Genomic DNA, 20,615 nt, shown 5'->3' with positions numbered 1-20,615 from the left:
CATTCTGTTAATGTGACATATTTATTAATTTATATATGTTGAACCATCCTGGTGTCTCATGGATAAATCCTACTTGGTCTCAGTGATTTATCCTTCCCATGTGTTTGCTTAATTTTGCTGAAAATTTTTACATGTATATTTATAAGGATAGTGGCCTATAATTTTCATTTCTTGTAATATCCTTGTTTGGTTTTGTATCAGGGTAATGCTGTTCTCATAAAAGAGCTTGGAAGATTCCCTCCTTTTCGATTTTCTGGAAGAATACGAGAAGGAATGGTATTAGTTGTTCTTTAAATGCTTAGTATAATTCAGCTGTGATGCCAACAGGTGTCAAGTTTTCATTTGATGCAAGATTTTTTTACTGATTCAATCTCCTCATGTGTTATTGGTCTGATTTTCTATTTTTTCATGATTCAGTCTTGACAGTTGTATTTATCTAGGAAATCCATTTTTTCTAGATTATTCAATTTGTTGGTGTATAATTGTTCATAATAGTCTCTTAGGACCATGAATTGGAAGAATTAGCACTGTTAAAATGTTCATATCACCCAAAGTGATATACAGATTCAGTGCAATCCTGATTAAAATTGTAACCCCATTTTCATAGAAATAGAAAAATCTTATTCCTAAAATTCATATAGAACATGAGATCCCACATAGCCAATGCAACCATGAACAAAAAGAACAAAGCCAGACACTATCTGTTTTTAAAATGTATTACAAAGCTATTGCAATTAAAGCACCATCTTATTGGCAAAGAAACAAACAACAAAAACAAAACACATTGACCAATGGAACAGAATGGAGAGCCCAGAAATTAACCCTCCCATGTCAAAAGGGAGGTCTTAATGAATGGGTATTTAGAAAACTGGATTTCTCATGTAGAAGGACAAAATTAGAAGCTTACCTCATCCCATATACAAAATGAAAGAAAACTTAAATGTAAGACCAAAGAGTGTAAAACTACTAGAGGAAAACTAGCAATGACATTGGTCTGGGCAATGATTATTTTGGATTTGATCCTAAAAGCACATGCAACAAAACCAGAAAAATGGAATTACATCAAATTGAAAACCTTCTAAATAGCAAAGGAAACTGTATAAAGACAACCTACAAATCAGGAGAAAATATTTACAAACTATACATCTGCTAAAGGATTACTATCCAAATGTAAGTATATAAGGAGCTCAAAAAACTCAGAAGAAAATGAAAACTCAATTAAAAATGGTCAAGGTATCTGAATAAATATTTCTTAAAAGAAGTCAGACAAATGGACAGCATACATATGAAAAAAATACTCAATATCACTATTCATTAGGGGAATGCAAATTGTAACCACATGAGATAATATTTCACATCTGTCACAATGGCTTTTGTTTAAAAATATTTGTTTTTTAGTTGTAGTTGTATACAATACTTTTATTTTATTTACTTATTTTTATGTGGTCTGAGGATCAAACCCAGGGCCTTGCACGTGCTAGGCGAGTGCTCTACTGCTGAGCCACAAGCCTAGCCCCACAATGGCTTTTATAAAAAGATGAAAGATAACAAGGGTTGATGAGTAAACAAAGAAAAGGAAACCCCTTTATATTATTGGGAATAAATGTAAATTAGCATAACCATTCTGGAAAACTACACGTAGGTTCCTTGAAAAATTAAAATAGAACAACAGGCTGGGAATATAGCTCAGGTTGACAGAGTGCTTGCCTTACATGCACAAGAAGGCCCTGGGTTCGATCCCCAGCACCAAAAAAAAAAAAAAAAAAAAAAAAAAAGAGAGAGAGAGAGAATTAACATAAGATCCAGCAATATCACTTCTGGGTACTTACCCAAAAGATCTGAAATCAAAGAGATGTGTGCATTCCCATGTTCTTTGATTCACTATTCATAATAGCCAAGTTATAGAATTAAGATAAATGTTCCTCAACAGATGAATGCATAAATGTATTATATAGAGACAATGGAATACTACTTAGTTTTAAAGAAAATTATTATTTATAACAACATGGAAAGAACTGGAGAACATTATGCTAAGTGAAATAAGTCAGACATAGAAAGAAATATTTTTTGTCCTCACATATATGAACTCTAAAAACTGAATTCACAGAAGCAGAGAGTAGAGTGGTGGTTATAGAAGTGGAAGAAATGGGGGCATAATGTCAAAGGGGATAAACATTACAGGCCTGAGTAATTTTTTTAAAAAAACTTCTATTACATAGCATGGTGAATACAGATAATAAATACTGTTCATTTCACAATTGCTAAGGTTAATTTCAAATGTTTTCACTAAAAAAGTTAAGTATTTGAGGTGACAGATCATTAATTAATGTGATTTAATGATTCCACATTGTAGTCCACATTGCATTACTTTGTATCCCAGGAATTCATATAAGATGTCAACTTATAATAAACAATAAAACACTCTCAGAATATAAGTAAAACAAAACACCTTTTAGGGGGATGAGATGGTGGACAATATTATCAAAGCATTTCTTCAATATTCCTACAAAGTGATGTTTTGGGAAAAGTTAAGAGAAGCCAGGAAGATTCCACATTTTTAGCCACACAAAAAAGTTTATATCAAATACTTTGGCATTAAAGGCTTCAGAAAATGCAGGAGTGGAAGATGGACTTAAGAGAACTGCCTGATACTTTGTGTCTAAGTTCCAAAGGTTACAAATTTAAAAAAAAAAATGTTTTGCTAATCTAGAATGGAATTAATTAAAATGAATTCTAATGAAAAGTGCACTATATATCTATTGCCTCTGGTTGTGACTATGTAAAAAAGGAAAAAAAACTCAGCAGCAAAACAAATGACTGTGGCTGTGTTCCAATAAAACATCATTTTACAAAAATAGGTAGTGGGTTGATTTGATCTTAGAGCCAAAGTTTGCTGAATTATAACATTTGTTAAGTGTTAAACATGCTTCCTTTTATTCTACAGATATTGGGGTGTAAATATGTCTTAATCATCCTCAAGAGACAAAATATCTTCTTTGTAAAGATGATACGGGCTATTGTCAGAAAGAAGAAACAACGTAGGGAATTCTAGGTAGAAAGAACAGAACTGTGAAAGGTAGGAAGGTGGGGAAACTGGAAGAGAAGAGGACTGATAGGAACTGAAAAGAGCAGCAGCTAGAAAGGGAAATCAGTTCTGATGGAAGAATGAATCAGAGTTTCCAGGTAATGGTTAAACATCCATGTACAACAAATGCAGTTATCTTCGTGCATGGCACAATGTGATATGTGAAACAAGTATCTCAAAATTCCATATGTGGGTAACAACTATAAAACCATATGTTACCAACCTAACAGAAACTCTCCTTTTCCTTCCAAAACATCCCAATTGTACTGGCCAAATCCCATAAAATAAAAACACCAAATGTAAGTGTTTCAAATAAAGCAAATTTTGTCTTGAAGAATTGAAAAATCATGTTTTGTTCTGTTGACCTCAGTGATAGGCCAATTTGTTAAATTCCTTAGGAATTAACAGGCAATTTGATAAACTCCTTGGGAATTAACTCTCCTTTTTTTTTTAAAAAAAGTTTTTATTGGTTGTTCAAAACATTACATAGCTCTTGACATATCATATTTCATACTTTAGATTCAAGTGGGTTATGCACTCTCATTTTTACCCTGTACACAGATTGCAGAATCACATCGGTTATACATCCACATTTTTACATAATGCCATATTAGTAACTGTTGTATTCTGTTACCTTAAAAAAAAAAAAAAAAAAAACAAGGGAGAGAATTAACTCTTCTTAATTGTGCCACTTATTTTAAGATGTGGTTAATATCCGAAGGGAGAAGAAGGGAGGGTGGAAGGGATAATAGTAAATGCTAACGAAAATATTCCAAAAGTTCTCACCCACAAGTCTTCCAAAGTGAGCCTGGCTTGCTTATTTTGAGTGTTTACAATGCCTTCTAGATTACTATAGAAAATGGTCTCAGTAATAAGTTTGTTTATATAATTAAATGTTTACTGATGAAATCAGAATTTATAAGACCACCCTCTATTCCACTAAAGTGTTTCATACTGAAATTTTAAGTTTTTATTTAATATAAATTGCAGCACTAATTTTTACCAATTTATTTGTAAAAAATTTTTACCAATTAATTTAAACATCTGTGAACAAGCTTCCTAATACAAAGATTTGTAGAATGATCCATGTTGCAAATTTGGTAATACACTAATAATAAATGTAGTGATTTATTGTGCAAGTGTGAACAGAAATACAGAATTTCATTTAATCCAGTGTGTTTTACAATGCTAAAGCAAAATATTTTGGAGAGGTATTTTAGCTCCCATATTTTTCTTATGGTACATAAAAGAATTAATTACAAAGGACAAAGTGAAATAAAACTTTCATGTAATACCTATGTAAATGTGAAGAATATGAAGAATATTCTACTCCTCAGATTATCCATTTCTAAAACTTAATATAGTAACAGCTTTAGATTTCCCAATCTACCCATGCAGCCGTAAATTTTATTTTTAACAGTCAAGCTTATTAAATGGTAGACTTAGTTGATGCACTTAAGATCACAGTTTAACACATGAAAAAAAAATGCCACTATGTTTTCATGAATATTTTTAAAATTATCTTTAAAAAATTTTTAAATTAGATAATTTTCTTATTACCTAATATGAAGTTCAAAAAAATGCACACTAATCCTTTATTCTGCTTAAATTAGCCACTGATTATAATTAAGATTCCAAAACTGTAATTCTAAATTACTAAAGTCAGTAGTAACTTTCATCCCTGGTTCCATTTAGAAGAAAATTTTAATAAGTAAAGCATCTAAACTTTTATTTACTATCAATAGAAAAACATCCAAAACTTAAGAGATAAATATTTAAATACTGCCTGCTCTTAGCTATATAAGCTGACTCACAATCAAAATTATTTTTATCCTAAAAGCAATTCTCTATATTAGTCTGATAAAAATTAGATGCTTTGGTCAGAGGAATGTTAGGGTAAACACTTTCTATATGGCCAGTTTATTGTTCAAAAGGGATTGCTAAAAATTAAGGCTTTACACATTATCTAACCTCACCCACCTTTAATTGGTAAAGTGCCAGAGAAGGAGGGCTAAATCCAAGGCATAATGGGACTATCTTATATCCTACAATTGTGAATGAAGTATCCTTTTTTCATGTAGTTCTCTGTACTATCAAGATAATTATTCACTGATCACCATAAACCTTTGAAAATGTGTAACACTAGCTATCCTTTTGAACATGTAGTGAAACATAAGGATTATGTTAGCTAGATATAAGTAGATTATTAATGAAAAGATCTTTAAAGTTTATTCATTATACTTTTCACTATTATCAAGAACAATTTGCTGTCATGAGTAATTAAAGAACCTCCAAAAGCCTAACCTAACTTCAGGCATATAAAACATATAAATAAATGACATTTTAGCTTGCAGAGTTTTTATAGTGCTAAAAGCCTCTTCAAAAAACAAGCTAATTGGTGTATAATTTACCTTTAAGTAAACTTTTACTTTATAATCACTTCTGCTTAATACCAACTTTTTGCCCACCAACTATACTTAGAATTTATTCCCATCATTTTTATAAGCCACTTATCAAATATTCTCAAAATATCATTTGAACGTAGAGGACAGAATTACTTTTTCCATTATTTTCCAAAATGTACAAAAGCTCCAGGCCATCTCCATAGCAGACTACAATTTATATTGTATCAGTAAAGTCATCAGGGCAGGCGACAATGAAAAACACTTTGAAGATCTTTATCCAGAAAAACACTCTAAATATACAGTGGAAATAAGGCAGTAGAAGGAATGTCTGATGGATATGAGCTACTCTTATATTATACTCATTACAGTTATTAATGAGAGGGCCTTTTCTCCCACTATCGTGACTACACAGCTTACTTTGAAAATCCTTAATCTCTTCTCAACTGATTTCTGCCACAGGACAACTAATGCCTCAAGTGTCTACTTTGTGACTACTCTCCTATGCATCTAGGATGCTATTATGAACATCTCTGGGAAAATAGTCTTTCAAATCACTGTTTACTCTCGTTTATATAAACACCATTTAAGAGATGTCACCTGTTTTCTTAATGAAATACAGTAGTGAAAAGGCTAATTTGAGCATATGAATATCCAACATAATTAAAGAAAAATGACTTTTACAGATGGCAGAAGTTAGTGTTATACAAACAAAAAGGTAAAAGGCATACTAAATCTGAAGAAGTTTCTCTTTATTTCTAAGTAAAGACTCTTTGGATCATCAGAATTAAACCCTCTTAAGTCACCAGGACACAAAGTAATCTACTGTGGTAGATGACATTATTGTTTCCAATTAATTGCTCCTCCCCTTCCTTAAATATCACTGCTTCACTGCTTATTGCTGAGATCCTGAAGTCCCTTTCTATGGTAAGGGTGAACTCTCTTGCTGCAGTGATATCATCTTTGGCCAGGTGACTTGTTTGGGCCAGAGACATGCACCTGGAAGTGCCATTATGTTAGCTCCAACAGAAGCTATAAGAGTTCTGTCAAGTTTTGTGGAAGTCCCATTCTCACCCTTCTGTCAGGAGTGCTACATGTTCCTTCAAGCCACATCTTACAGTAAAGGAAGCACACAGAGCACACCTCAGTCAATGTGTAGATGAGAGAAATAAACTTTGGGGTATGTGTTTGGGGTGATGTGCAGAGGGAGTTGTAGTTCCAGTTCAGGCAAAAAAAAAAAAAAAAAGTGTGGGGGGTTATGATGTAGAGAATTTAAATATAAATAAGAGACTTAGTTAAATTCCTTTTATCACCCCCAGTAGGCATTTCTAAACACTGTCCTGTCAGTAGTCAAATATTCCTCCTTCCTGGAGGATAGACAGCTCTTGTTGACCTCTTCTTTAATGCCACTGTGGAAACCACTGAAATTTTAGAGTTGTCTGTTAACTAAAGCAAAAGAATTAAAACCTGATGTTCTGGATGGGCTTTAATACTGCTTGTATCACATAAATGTTTGTTCTTCCTATGCACACCGGATCTGCTTCTTCCTCTTTCTCCTACCTCATGCTATTCAATGACCAATTTTAACAAAAGCTACAAATAAGGGAACCTCAACACATGCAGACTTCATGTGTTACAATATGGAAATGAATGCCTACGGAGATTAATGAAACTGAATCTACTCAATACCAATAATATAGCCTAGCTAGGCCTGAATTAGTATGAATGAAAAGAAAGAGATATTCTCCATCCCTCCCCCAAGCAATTCTTTCCCCCTAATATTTTAAACAAGGTTTCAATGACTGAAAAACAATCACAGTAATCAAATTTATAATATTTAAAACATTTCATCATAGTTTGAGAGAAATTTATTGCTTATTAAGAGATCTGCTCTACTTTAATGAATTTGCATTGCATTCATGCTTTGGATATTCATGTTTTTTGTCTTTTATCTCAAGATAAACATTAATATAATGTGAAGATGATTTGGGAATAAATTTGATTATGTAAGCTAGTCTGATATCTGAATCTCCAGTCTCTGACTCCATCCTAATATCTTCTAGCAATAGGATGGCTTAACTATAAAATCAATTGCTACTCTCCAAAAATAGTATGATGTTTCACACACATCTCTTTTTCCAAACCTAGAATACAGCTGACCTTTCATATAATTCTAAAACTTACCATGTCTTTCATTCAAGTGTCAATTCATCTGCATCCACCTCTCTCTAGCAAAATGATTTGATTTCGTTTTCCTATAATTTGTTCATGACTTGGAGATGACATTTTTTAATTGGCCACAGATTATAAAATATAGATGAAAATGGTACTTTAGAGCTTGTTTAGATCAAATAGTGAAACACAAATGCAAGTAAGATACTTAGCATAGTTCCCAACAGACAACACTCAGTAAATGATTAAAAGATATTTTTAATCCTTACATTTCAATAGTATTTAATACAATGCCAAATGTTTGCTATATTAGGTAATGTGGAAAAACAAATCAGGTGCTCTCTGTCACAAGAAGGTACGTCATGGGAAAAATAGGAACAAAGAAGTAGAAGAAATGACAACCATAATGCAAAAGTATTTCCAAGTTAGACCATGAGTGCCAAGCAGGAATTTATAATCACATTCTAGGCAGAGGGTAACAAACAACAACAACAACAACAAATCAAACTTATTAAGACTTAGTGATGGTCATACAATGAAATACCTAAGATTTTGCCCTAATCTGCTATCAATTCTACTGGCTACAATTCCACACACCCCCACCTCCCAATTATGGACACAGCTAGAGGTGTTGACTTATGAACACTGATCCATAGTATTGATGAAATCTCATAGAATTTATACATTTTACACAGTTAGGCCCTTCTATTAATAATAGTTTATCTTCTTTAGACAATTACTTGTATTATATTGTAACAAAAATAAACAAATTCTCAGGAGAAGAGCTCTCTTCCAATATCACTGACATGATCAAGAAGTAACTAAAAGGAAATGATGTAGAAAATACCCCAATACCAAATATACAAATGTAGCAGCATGAGGACATTCAGAGTGGAGCAAAGAAATATTACATACAATTAATGTTGACTTTGTTTAAGGAGGCAAGAACATTTATATTTGGAGAGATTTCTGTTCAAAATAATTAAAAATAAAAAATTTTAGTACTAGGATGGTACAGCACATTAACATAACCCCAAACTGCTGATGCCCCAAAGTATGCAAAGCAGGTAGGAAAAAGTTTGATTAAAAATTCATGTTTTTAACAATGAAACAATTAGTCTGTGTAGAGTTCTACCCAAACTTTTCAAGTATTTCAGGGAGAAAATTAACTTTGGTGTCTTTGTTATTTTGACTTTAGACAATAGGTATTAAAAATCACAGGAGTTATTACAAAAAATACTTTAGTCTCTTAAATCCATTTCCTTTCTGTAGTAGTAAGACAGAATCTAAACATATATACAAACTCTAAAATTTACTTACGACAAATGGATGGGATGATGAAATGCATTAAAATATGGAGAAAACTGTTAGAAATGTCTGTGAATTAAGTATTTCAATTCCCATGAATTTTAACCAATATTTTTTTAATAGTGGTAAGCAGTAAAAGCTATAAAAAGCATCATTTTGCTTCTTTTCCTTAGAACTGCTTATTTAGAGAAAACTGTTTAAGTAGAGAAATGCAGAAATGTTAAAGCAGAACTATGCAGTTTTTAAACATCTAGCAAAAAGGGCCCAATATTTAATTGTAATAATCTTCCTAATATACATCAAAGAGTAAAACACAAAGCAGCTTGTTTGGTAGAGAATTCTATTTAGACTCCCATAACAGATACCACTGTGAGAACACTGTCAGCTCCAAGAGAAAGAGGTAAATGTTTTGTTTCTCCTTCACATTAAATTGCTTCTCTATACATTTTGTGTTTAAATGTTAATATGAAAAAAAGAAAAAAATGTTAATATGTTTTCACATTAATACGTAAATGTTCTCACCTGAAAACTGCTTTATTATAGGAAAAGTCAAAGGTAATGTTATGTACACACAGAGTCCATAAAAGAGAACAAAAAAGGGATGTCAAACTCATCTCCCAACTTCAAAAGAAAGTCTGAAATGGATCATCAAGGGAATTAATCACTGAACTTCTAAAGATAAAACTAGGTGTTATAGGTATGTGTCAACTATTTTTTATATTGGATCAGCAGCTGTCATCCCAGATTGAGATTCAAATGGATAAAAAGACATTTCGTCTACCCCTTTACTCATATCATTGTAATATTAAAGTACCTCATCTTGAATTTCATAATTCCAATTTCATAATTATGCCTCACAAATTTCATAATTAGTTCTTGAAGAAAAAACTAAGAAAATGGCCCAAATAATTTATTCTTAAAGCCCAAATACGAAGAAATTCAAAGAATCAAAAGGGAAAATTATGGAAGAAAAAGAAGGCAAATATTCAACAATCCTTTAAAGTATATAAATATGTATTCAAGACCAGACTTGATTCCTAAAAAAAGAAATAAAATGTATCAGAAGATGTACATTACGCAATCTTCTTATATAAGAACTGGTTTTATCATTTGAAATTTAGGAAAAACAATTCACAAAGAAAAATAAGTATAAGAATAGGTTCTAAATTAAGCACCTCCTTTACAAAATACATTTTTTACCCTTGCAGTAGGTTTGCAAGTTCTCAACTAATCTCAGTAAAAATATGATTTCTTAAGACCCATGCCCGGAGCATACATTCCCACTCCATATTATAGATCTAAAGATTTTGTTTTTCCATAGCTCAGATGATCTGCCTGGAAAGTTTTCTATCCTACCTAATAGGAATTAAATTTCCTTCTTTGAAGAGGTCCATTTACTTAACTGCCTTTCACCTTTCCACATCCTCTTATTAGAAGGTTCTGTGGGAACTTTCCAGCTTGATGACTTTACACTCCCTATAAGGTTCCTATAGTTAGATTTCTGTGATATTTCCCCCTCAGTGCTAGCTATAAAACTCCCATTTACAAAGGATAGCTTGTATGCATTACTCATAAGCCAACTCCTTAAGATACTGTGTTGAGGAGTACAGTATCAGTCTTGTTGTTTCACAGAGGCTAATGTTTAGATGATCAAAAGATCTCTTTGTTTATATCACCAAGTAGAAAAGATGATTTATAAATATGGAAGACAATTTAAAAATTTTAGGGAAAAAATTTTCATAAAGATAGAACTAGGTAATAAATGATCAACCAGAAGTTTTATAACCTTTTCATAAAATTTAATTGTTAACTTTTCAAAAAACTGACGTGTGAAAATATTTTCCAATCTGATAAATGTGTTTAATGATTTTTGATAGGTCAGGAAATGGTTCTAATAAAATTGAAAGCTAAGTTCTGGGCCACTGGACCTCTAACACAGGAAGTGATAACTGTCAAGTAAAGAGTTCAGCACTCAAATTTGAAATCATGAATTAGTGCTTTTTAAATAATTAAAATTCCTAATAGTTTTAAGAGTAAACCATTCATTTCAAAAGGGAAAGCCAAAATAGATGAGAGATTATTTCACTGAAGGGAAACAATTCTTATCCATGTTCAAACCATGAAAGTAAACCTTAAACATAAGAGTAATAGATTTACAATGTTTATTTATAAATATTAAACAAAGCTGGTCTATTCAATTTATATGAGTGTTTAAATTGATCAGGTAAAATAAAAAAAGCTAGTTCTTCAGCTATTTTCCTTCCATATAGGGTATAATAAGTACTAACTACTATTTCCTGGTTCATTAGCTTAACATAATAGCCTGTTTTTCATTGGTAAAACAAAATACCTGAGGCTGGGTACTTTACAAAGAATGGGAGTTTATTTGGCTTGAAGTTCTGGGGCCAGAGTCCATTTGTCTGGTCTCTAACAAGAGCCCCTTGTCTGCCTCCCAACATAGTAGAGGAGTGCATGCAGAAGGAGCCAAGGAGGCAATATGGCCTTGCTTTGTAACAACTCACTCCTGTCAGAAATAACCCCAGTCTTGCTGACAGTGATGCCCCCAATGACCTAACTACCTCCAACCAGGCTCCTTCTCATAAAGGTTTCACCTCCTCTCCCCACTGACATACTGGGGACCAAGATTATAGCATGTAAACTTTGGGAGAACTAGCCACTTCTAAACTGTAGCTATGCAGTGTTAATTTCTCATAACCAAAGAGTATTTAGCAATCTTAAAATCCCTCCTACCATGTTCATCACAGCTATATATCACAATTTTTATTAGGATCAATCTTAAGTGTTTGGTAAGATCAATCTGGTGATCCTTGGTCTGCTCATACTTAAAAGTAACCAGAAAATGCTGTCTATGTGGGCAGGACTTGTAAAACCTCACTGTGAGACTATTTGACGGGGCCATTTCAATAAGGTAACCCAAACTGTAGTCTCTTATTTACTCTTAGTCTTCCTAATTGAGATTCCACCAACCAACTCACCATGAATCTTGTTCTATTGTCTGGAAATGTCTTAATTGCTTGCCAGGCTGCCCAAAATTCTGTCTATTGCCAAAGGACTCTCTCATTTCTAAATCCTAACCCTTAGTGCGAGGCCTATCTTCGTAAAATTAGTGATAACATTCTAAGAAGTCAATCTTGATTTTTATCTTTTTTTTAAAATTTTTTTTATTGGTTATTCAAAACATTACAAAGCTCATGACATATCGTCTGTCATACATTTGATTCAAGTGGGTTATGAACTCCCATTTTTGCCCCAAATACAAGTTGCAGGATCACATCGGTTACACATCCACATTTTTACATAATCTTAAATTTGTAGTTGCCTTGCCCTATAACCCTGAGCAAATAAGTTTTCTTTTCTTCTTATATGTGAAAGGGCATAGGTAAAAATCAAACATTTATGATGTAATTAAGATGATGACTATTAAGGCAAAAACTCTAAAGCTTGATAATAACATATTAAAGCAATTTTGACCCATATCAAGGTTTTAAAATGGTACACCTACTTTTTATAAAACTACTTAAAAATAAAAACAATTTATCGGCACTAGCTAAGTCATTTTAGGAGAAATGCACCATGGTGTTGGGGGCATGGCTCAGCAGTAGAATATGTGCAAAGCCCTGGGTTTGGTCCTCAGCATCACATAAATAAATAATTTTTAAAAGGTGTTGTGTCCAACTACAACTAAAAAAAAAAAAAAATTAAAAAAAAGATAAATGTACCAAGTAAGAGAATATCAAATAGTTACTTCCACAGAGAATAGTACAAGGGATATTATATCAAGTCTTCAAAAGAAGTAGGGTATTCTAAACCATTCTTTCTCATATTACATTTAAGAGGAAAATTTAAATGTTATTGAAGTTTTAAAATAGTGACAAATTAAATGGTGATAAGTACTAGAATAGGTATTTTCAAAAGGTACCATGATAAATTTAAGGATATCTTGAATGCTTAACATACAGCATTCTCGGGCCTAAAATCTTAGTTTTCCACTATGTACTAGAAAACAATACATCAAACGAATAACATTTTGTTAAAAGGAAATTTTAACTGTTTGACAAACACCCCTTTGAAATAACTATAATTTGATCAATGGTTTATCTATAAATAAACATAAATGCTCAAAAAATCAACATCAAGAATTTGAGGTCGAGTTTTGCATTAAAAAAAGATAAACAACAAACAATGGAGAACACTTAACTGTATTCTTTTTTTGGGAGAGAAAAAAGCTGGAGGGAGGGGGAAGAAAATTTGGGATTATTCCGAAAGTTAGAGATTCAACTTCTAAAGGAAAGTAGATTAGAAATGAGAAGGATGGAGAAGGAAATAAGGTAAAAAAGATATTAAACAGATTTAAATAAATATAATTTGCAAAGCAAAACTGAAATTGGAATGTGAGAGATTATCTTTATGGAAAAGAAAATTCTAGAATTTTAAAAGTTGGACAATACACTTTTACTTTCTTCAAATGTAAGAGCTTTCTTCTGCTTGTACATATCAATATATTTGGAAAATATGCAGATTTATCTGCACAATTTGGAAAAATGAGCCAAAGCCATCAACCACTTGACAGTGGAAATATTTTAGTGCTAGCCATGAAACTACCTACATAAGAATATTTGAAAATTTAGAAGTTATATTCTTTGGAACAATATAAATTATTTTCAAATTCCAATTCACATATATTTGAAAGTCATTGACTTGAAGTAAATACTTTTAAATTACCCAAATGAATAGAAACTAAACTGATACTAATTCTTTGATGAAATATCAATTTGAGCTTTATCTTCTAACATGTAGTTAATGTTACTCATTATTTGTCTAAATTTAATTTTCAAGATGAAAATTAACACCTGCCCTTTCTACTTATCAGGGTCTAATACTTAAAGCTTTCATTCTACAAAAATCTATCATGTGAATATAGAACAGTGAAAATAATTATAACCTAAAAATTACACCTCATTGACCAAATCCAATGTATCACCAAATGTTGACATTTTACTTTGGGAATAAGTCTCTCAAATTTATGTACTTTATTCCTCTTTACATAACTACCCTGGACAAATTCTATTCTTCATTAAACTTGAAATATGACAAGTCTTGTTTACTCTCCCCTATCTTATACGAACAGGGTTTATCCTCTTCATTATGTCTGTTCCACAATTAACCAGAGTGAATTTACCAAAATGTAAATTTAATCCCACTCCCTTCCTTCCTACCTACCACAAAACTAGCCCCCACCCCAAATTTTTTACCAAGTCTAGTGATTGCCATTACTCTTAGGATGTTGAGTAACATGGTTGCCTATTTTTCCAGCCTCACGTCATACCACTAATTCTCAGTGCTCCTGTTCTTCCCAGTTTTTGTTCTCACCACAATCTTTCCTTCTGCAGGCATTTGTTGCTCCAACTATTTCCTCCATTGAGAATGGCTTTCCCTTTTTCCTCAGTTTAATCATTCTTATGCCTTTAGTGCTCATTTTAAATATCAATTCTTCAAGGAAACATCCCAATCCTCCAAAAGTAAGAGATTCTTACAGCATTGTAGACCTAATTTTGTAAGTGTGAAAATTTGAATGCCTCCTTAATTAAAATACATACCTTCATAAGAACAAGAGCCACACCTATTTTTGCTCATCACTATATTAACAATACCTGGCATAATGCCAGGTACTTTACATGCTAGTAAAATTTGATAAATGAGTTTCTGAATACCTAAAGACAGTTGAAACTGTGATCACCTGAAGCACATTAAGAATTCCACTGTTTTTCACTGGCATTTCATAATGCTAAAGTACAGATTGCCTTAAAAATTATAAGTATAGAATTTTTTTAACTTAATTTTAACCAGTTCGAACAGTCAACACAAAAAATATTTAAATCAAACACATTAACAGAATTTTCAGAAAAAGACATCAATTTCTACAATAAACTGCTGGGGTAGAAACAGATTGTTTAAGGCAATGGAACACAGAATGAATAAATTTACCAAAACCAAATCAAAACTCAAAAATAAAAACAAAACAAATGGGCAAAAGTGATAGCTCAAATATAGAAATATTAAAGAATGACTAAATAATCAGTGGTTATTAATTCCAAGTACAGCAAACTTTCCAGTGTTTTCTATATGGCAAAGAATATATAAACACTAATTTATAGTTAAAAATACCTAAAATTGAACCAAATAAATATATTATCAGTCTCATTCATCACTGAATGAACTTCTAGCTTTGTCAATTTATTTCAAAAGGAAAAAAAATCTTTGCGTGCAACTCTTTTTAAAATAACACATTTGAACAATCCAAATTTGATGTTTCTAAAATACATTGAAAGGGAAGTACCTACAGTTTTAAGAAGCTTCAAAACAAGTCATGAAAAGATATAGTTAGGGGATACCAATATCACTGGAACTCAAGTGTAGAAAATACATGCAAAAGGTTTATACTTTCAACTAATGAATCCTCTATCTGATGAGCCAAACTATGTGCTAGGTGCTGAGACTACAAAGGTAAGTCTTGAAACAAAATTAGTATAAAATTCAAGAGTTCTATATAATAGATGAGGAATTTGATATAACAATATTGAAGATCTAAAAATTTGAAGACTCTAAAACTTAAAAAATTTCTATAATCACCTTATTTTGTATATGTGCACTTTCCTATCATGACTATGGAGTGTCAGGGATGCAAATAAATGAAGACTGATTTAAAATATCCTGTGTGTGACCTTAATGACCGTCACACACTAAGGTTTAGGTTTTGTCAGGCCTAGACCTGTGTTTCTCTTATGAATTACACATCCCTAATAAAATATGTTATTGCATGTGGCTTGGATCTATGGATGAGAAATAGGATAAATGAAAGACCTGTCCTGGATAAGGCTCACTACCTCCCATGGGACATGCAAAAAGAGAGTGGGAATTGGAAACTCTATGCTATGTGATAAACCCAATGGGGCACAATAAACCAAGAGTATGGAAACAACAATAAATACCAGTAGTAGGCAAAAAGTGTATGTTTCATCAAGAAGGCATAATTTGTTCTTTTTGCTCTGTCAGCAGTTCTAACTCAGATGCTTAAATACAAGATTCTGCAAACTCATAGAGCTCAGTTGATATATATGTGCATTAACTTTCCACTAAATCTATTTTTGACAAAATCATTCCTTAAATATCAATTCTAAGATTTAAAATAGTTTCATCTCATCTTCTTTTACATTTATAACATACAGCTTGGTATAATTTGTTAATTTTCCTAATGTTGAAGAGTGGGGTTGGAGATAAATATAGTTCATTTGAAAAAAAATTACATATGTAAATTAATTTTTCTTTTCTGGAAATATATTAACAATGAAATCATCACTAATTAGAAGATGTTCTGTTTCTGGAGTTTACATTTTGCTTTCAATTTCTTCTTCCCTATTTTGGGAGGGAAGTAAAAAGCAAAAATTTTCTGATTAAAAGTAACAAATAAAAAAGGCCTGTACTTTTATTAGAGTCGAACATGATAACTTTCCCAGTTTAAGAAAACTTAATATGTTTCTTGTTCTAAATTTGCTAACTGAACTTTTGCTAGCACAATAAAAGTAATAAGAGAATAAATAATAAATTATATCTACAAAATTTAGCAGTCTATCAATTCTGATTTTGGCACAATTTATACAATTCATAGAAACAAGTAAATTTACATTGATAAATACTTGCTAAAAATTTCAAGGAGGAATCCAAAAAATTCATTAGAACTAAAAACCTTCAAAGGATCAATTTTATATTTTCCCATTCAGTTCAAAAACTAATAATTCGACCTTATGATAACAGAGATGTTTAAATTTTGTTGTGAAAATGACAATAATGAAAACAGCTAAGCTTTACTGAGCATTTAAATTGTAGTAGGCACTGCTAAGCGTTTTATATTTGAGCCTGACAATTAAGAGCAAGGTACTTTAATTAATCTCTACATTACAAATAGAAAAAAGGATAAAAAATGTTAGTAAGTGGCCATGGCAAGCTGGAATTTAAACGAAGGTTAAGACCAAAGCACTTAAACACTCAGTTTTGAAAAGATATTATATGTAGTCAACGATTAAGACTTAAAATAATTTTATATAAGTATTTTGAAACACAAATGCATTTCATTTATTTCAAAACTATAATGAAGCACAAATTAAAACTGTGGAAAATATTCTATCTTAAAGAACACTTGACTTTAATACCATTGAACAGATTTTTAAATTATTTTCTAAGGAGATATAGTTTGTTTAGATCATGTGAGTGAGATTTTTTTTATCCTCCCTACCAAAAAAAGCAAACCAAAATGTGACTCTTCCATAACACTAGTGAGTGACAAATTTTATTGAAATGATCCCAATACTGGAACAATGTAATACATTCTGTAGTATTAACTTCTTAACTTCTATTTATTAGTGAAAACAGACTGACATTGCACAAAATACAATTTATGGACTTATAGTACCTGTTTGTCTGATGTCATATTTAAAGAAAAAATCCTGCTAGAAGTATACCTTGGCAAAAAATACGGTGAGGTGAGTTTCACTGCCAACAATCCAAATAGGAAATTTTGGAGATTTCAAGTAAGAACCAACCTGGAAGAAATATAGCAAAGTAAAACAAATATATGAAAAATTTACAATGCCTGTTAACACATAAATATTCAAGGCATATTTTCTAATTCATAATCAAATGAAATTACATATTTCAACAGAATGACTTATCCCTAGAGATCAAATGTTCCATGTATACATAAAATGTTTTTAAACCTATATTGCACCTCTATATTATAATAATAGTTATGTAAATTTAATACATCTAGAAATAACTAGATTCGCCCCAAGAATCATTCTTAGGCTTTGGCAGAGGTCCTAGATAGAATGATTCCTTCTAAGATTTTTGGCACCTCAAATTCAAAGTCATATTCTATATTTTATATATTATTTTATTCTGAGTTCTGTGCCTATTCCTCTCACAGGAATCTCAGGATCAGTCAGCTTAACCATCCTTCACCTTGCCACTTTAGACTGGGAGATCAGAAAGAAAATGAAGAGAATGGCATAGTAATAAGTTAAAATGTACCATCACAGGAACAAAAATATTATCTACAACAGAGAACATGTGAAAAAAAACACTTTCAAAATATATTAAGAATCAATTTACCTTACAATATCTTAAAGCTTCCATTAATGTTAAGAATCCTATAGCTGCTTGCTCATGTATACCAAGAAGTTCTGCAAAATAAAAAAGCAAAGCCAAAAACTTAGCATTGTATTTATATATAAACCTGAGAAGTACTTATACATATATATGTGTTTAAATATTTATATTTATACTATACCAAAATACTTTTACCTGGAAATATACTTTGAAACAGCACATATGTATTAAGAGGTAATATCAAATCATTGTATTATCACTAATTATAAAATACCACTAGATTATCTTTGTGATGAATAAAGGTAATGTGTCTTAAATGTATTTATAAAACTTTATATTCAATGTTAACTTGTTTAATAATTTCTTCCCTGAAATCCAAAGAATTACTAGTAAAAGTAAAGACTAATATCCATGCAAAAAGGTTCACTTGAGTTGATTTTGAAAAAAAGTGGACATGCTTATTTAGTAAAATTTATCACTGGGTAGCACAATTAAAACATGGATATTTTATGCTATCCCTCTCTCCTATAAATGGACACAGGTAGTATGCTTAAGATAGGAGAAATAATAAAGGAAAAATAGTCTCTGCCCTATAAAGGCTTAGAGTTTACCAAGAAACAAATGAAAAAAAAAATGTTTGTGCTGTGTATACACATGCACAGGCACACACACACATTGCAGTATACAAGCACCTGCTTACAGTGTCACGGAAGACTTACAGGAGCAGTATCCTGAAGCATACGCAGGAGTTTTCCAGGCCAAAAAGAGGTAAAAGAAAATTCAAAGCAGAGGAAATGGCAGAGGTATGAAAAACTGAATGTATTTAAGAAGTTAAACGTTTGCCAAAGCTTCCTTAAATGCATCTAGCCTGGGGAACCTGATAAACAGTGATTAACTTAAAAAGGATTATGAAGTATATTCTGGTATTGTATGAATAGAAAAAATAATTTTGCCCTTAGACAAGCTGGGACTCATGTATCTTTAGGACTTCTAAATTGAGACAAACAACCTGAAGGCATAAGATAGGCAAACCAGAGTTAGATATAGAGATTTGGGAATCATCAGCACAGAGGTTAGATTTAAAGTCATGGAGGTAGAAAGAAAGAAGAAAGCATGGAAAGAATGAAGAGGTAACAGATTATTTCACAGAGATGTAACAGTGATGATAAAATCTTTTCAGAGACTGTAGCATTTACCTTGCTTTTATTAAGCAGAAGTATAATAAATACATTTGGTTCCCTATGTCTGTAGAATTTTTTCCTGGTTAAAATTTATGTTCACTGTAAAACTATATATATATTAGTTTAACTTTTTGGATTTGTAAATTTACAATTAATAGGGAAGATCCAAGATGGCGGGCTAGAGGGAGGCTGCATTCTGTGTCTCTCCAGGACCTCTGGGATTCAATAGTGGGAATACTGCTTCTCTGAGAGTGATTAGAGGACCCCCCTGCTGCCCCCCACCCCAGCTGCTCCTGCACAGAAATCACGGCCACCATGGTACAGGTCTCCAGGCCTCAGCGTCAGCGCAGGACTCTCGTCCACGTAGGACCTCCAGATGCCCAAATAGGACCACCGGAATTAGCACCTGTGCAGGATTCCTGGTTGCCCAACTGTGCAAGAATCCTGGCTGCTGCTTCCATGTAGGACACCCACTTGCAGCCCATGTGTAGGAACTCTGGCTGCTACTCCCGCGCGGACTCCCATCTACCAACATCAAGTTCTCCTGGTTGCCTCCATCTTGGGGCACTGCAACCACTGCCATAGTCCTCTACATATGGGAGTTTGCACCTGGGGATACTGCACTGGGTCCAGAGAAAGCTGGCAGCCACAATACTGCATGCCACAGAACTGCATCTCTGAACACACCATTCAATGTCACCTCTGGTAGCACCTGACCCAACACCCCATTGCTGAAAGCAGCCGCCTCCATCTTGGGACACCTTTGGTGCCATCTTTAGTTGGGGAAACTCCCAGCTTAGAACACCAGCTGGGACTCAGAAGCAATATCAAGGTATGGAAAGTCCCCATTCTTCCCTCACTGGCAGCTGCTAACCCGGCACAGTGCTTGTGGCTATGCACCTAGTCCCTAGCTTGCAAAACCAGGTCCTGAACTGCCCAATATAAAACAGCTCTCCTCAACAGGTGCACAACCCCCAGAATGCAGCTCATAAGACCTCTGGATAGAGAGGTTCGTGATTGGGATGAGTGAGATACAGTTTAGAGATTAAATTAGAGACCAGGAATTGTGAGGTCTACAGGTGATATAACAAGATAAGACTAGGTGCCCACATCACACGAGCGGGTACCAAAGGAGATACTTGGGGTGCAGTCTCCATTGGAGACTGGAAAGTGCTATACCCCATTTTCAGGAGCTATGGCCCCCAAGACCAATCTTCCCATCCTAATAACCTTCACTATCCTGAGGGTGGAGATACCAGCAAACAACAGACAACCCCACCTATT

At 32.7% G+C, this 20,615-nt stretch overlaps 1 protein-coding gene across 4 annotated transcripts in view; it reads right to left on the bottom strand.

Annotated features, from left to right (window-relative positions):
- Positions 1 to 20,615, bottom strand: part of Mindy3 (MINDY lysine 48 deubiquitinase 3) — a 78,456-nt gene that overhangs the window by 15,883 nt on the left and 41,958 nt on the right. For all 4 annotated transcript variants that reach the window (XR_006846868.2, XM_046423024.2, XM_046423026.2 and 1 more), the window contains 2 exons: positions 18,154 to 18,224; positions 17,505 to 17,585 (listed from right to left, as the gene is read on the bottom strand). Coding sequence is in view for 3 of the 4 variants with exons in the window: in XM_046423024.2 (XP_046278980.1) it covers positions 17,505 to 17,585; positions 18,154 to 18,224 (152 nt within the window). In the remaining variant the exon portion in view is untranslated. The remainder of the gene's footprint in view (positions 1 to 17,504; positions 17,586 to 18,153; positions 18,225 to 20,615) is intronic.

The sequence above is a fragment of the Marmota monax genome, unplaced genomic scaffold (genome assembly GCF_021218885.2).
Source record: "Marmota monax isolate L192 unplaced genomic scaffold, Marmota_monax_Labrador192_F-V1.1 WCK01_AAM20220418_F8-fsc00098, whole genome shotgun sequence".
NCBI classification, from domain to species: Eukaryota; Metazoa; Chordata; class Mammalia; order Rodentia; family Sciuridae; genus Marmota; species Marmota monax.
This window is presented reverse-complemented; position numbering and strand designations above follow the sequence as displayed.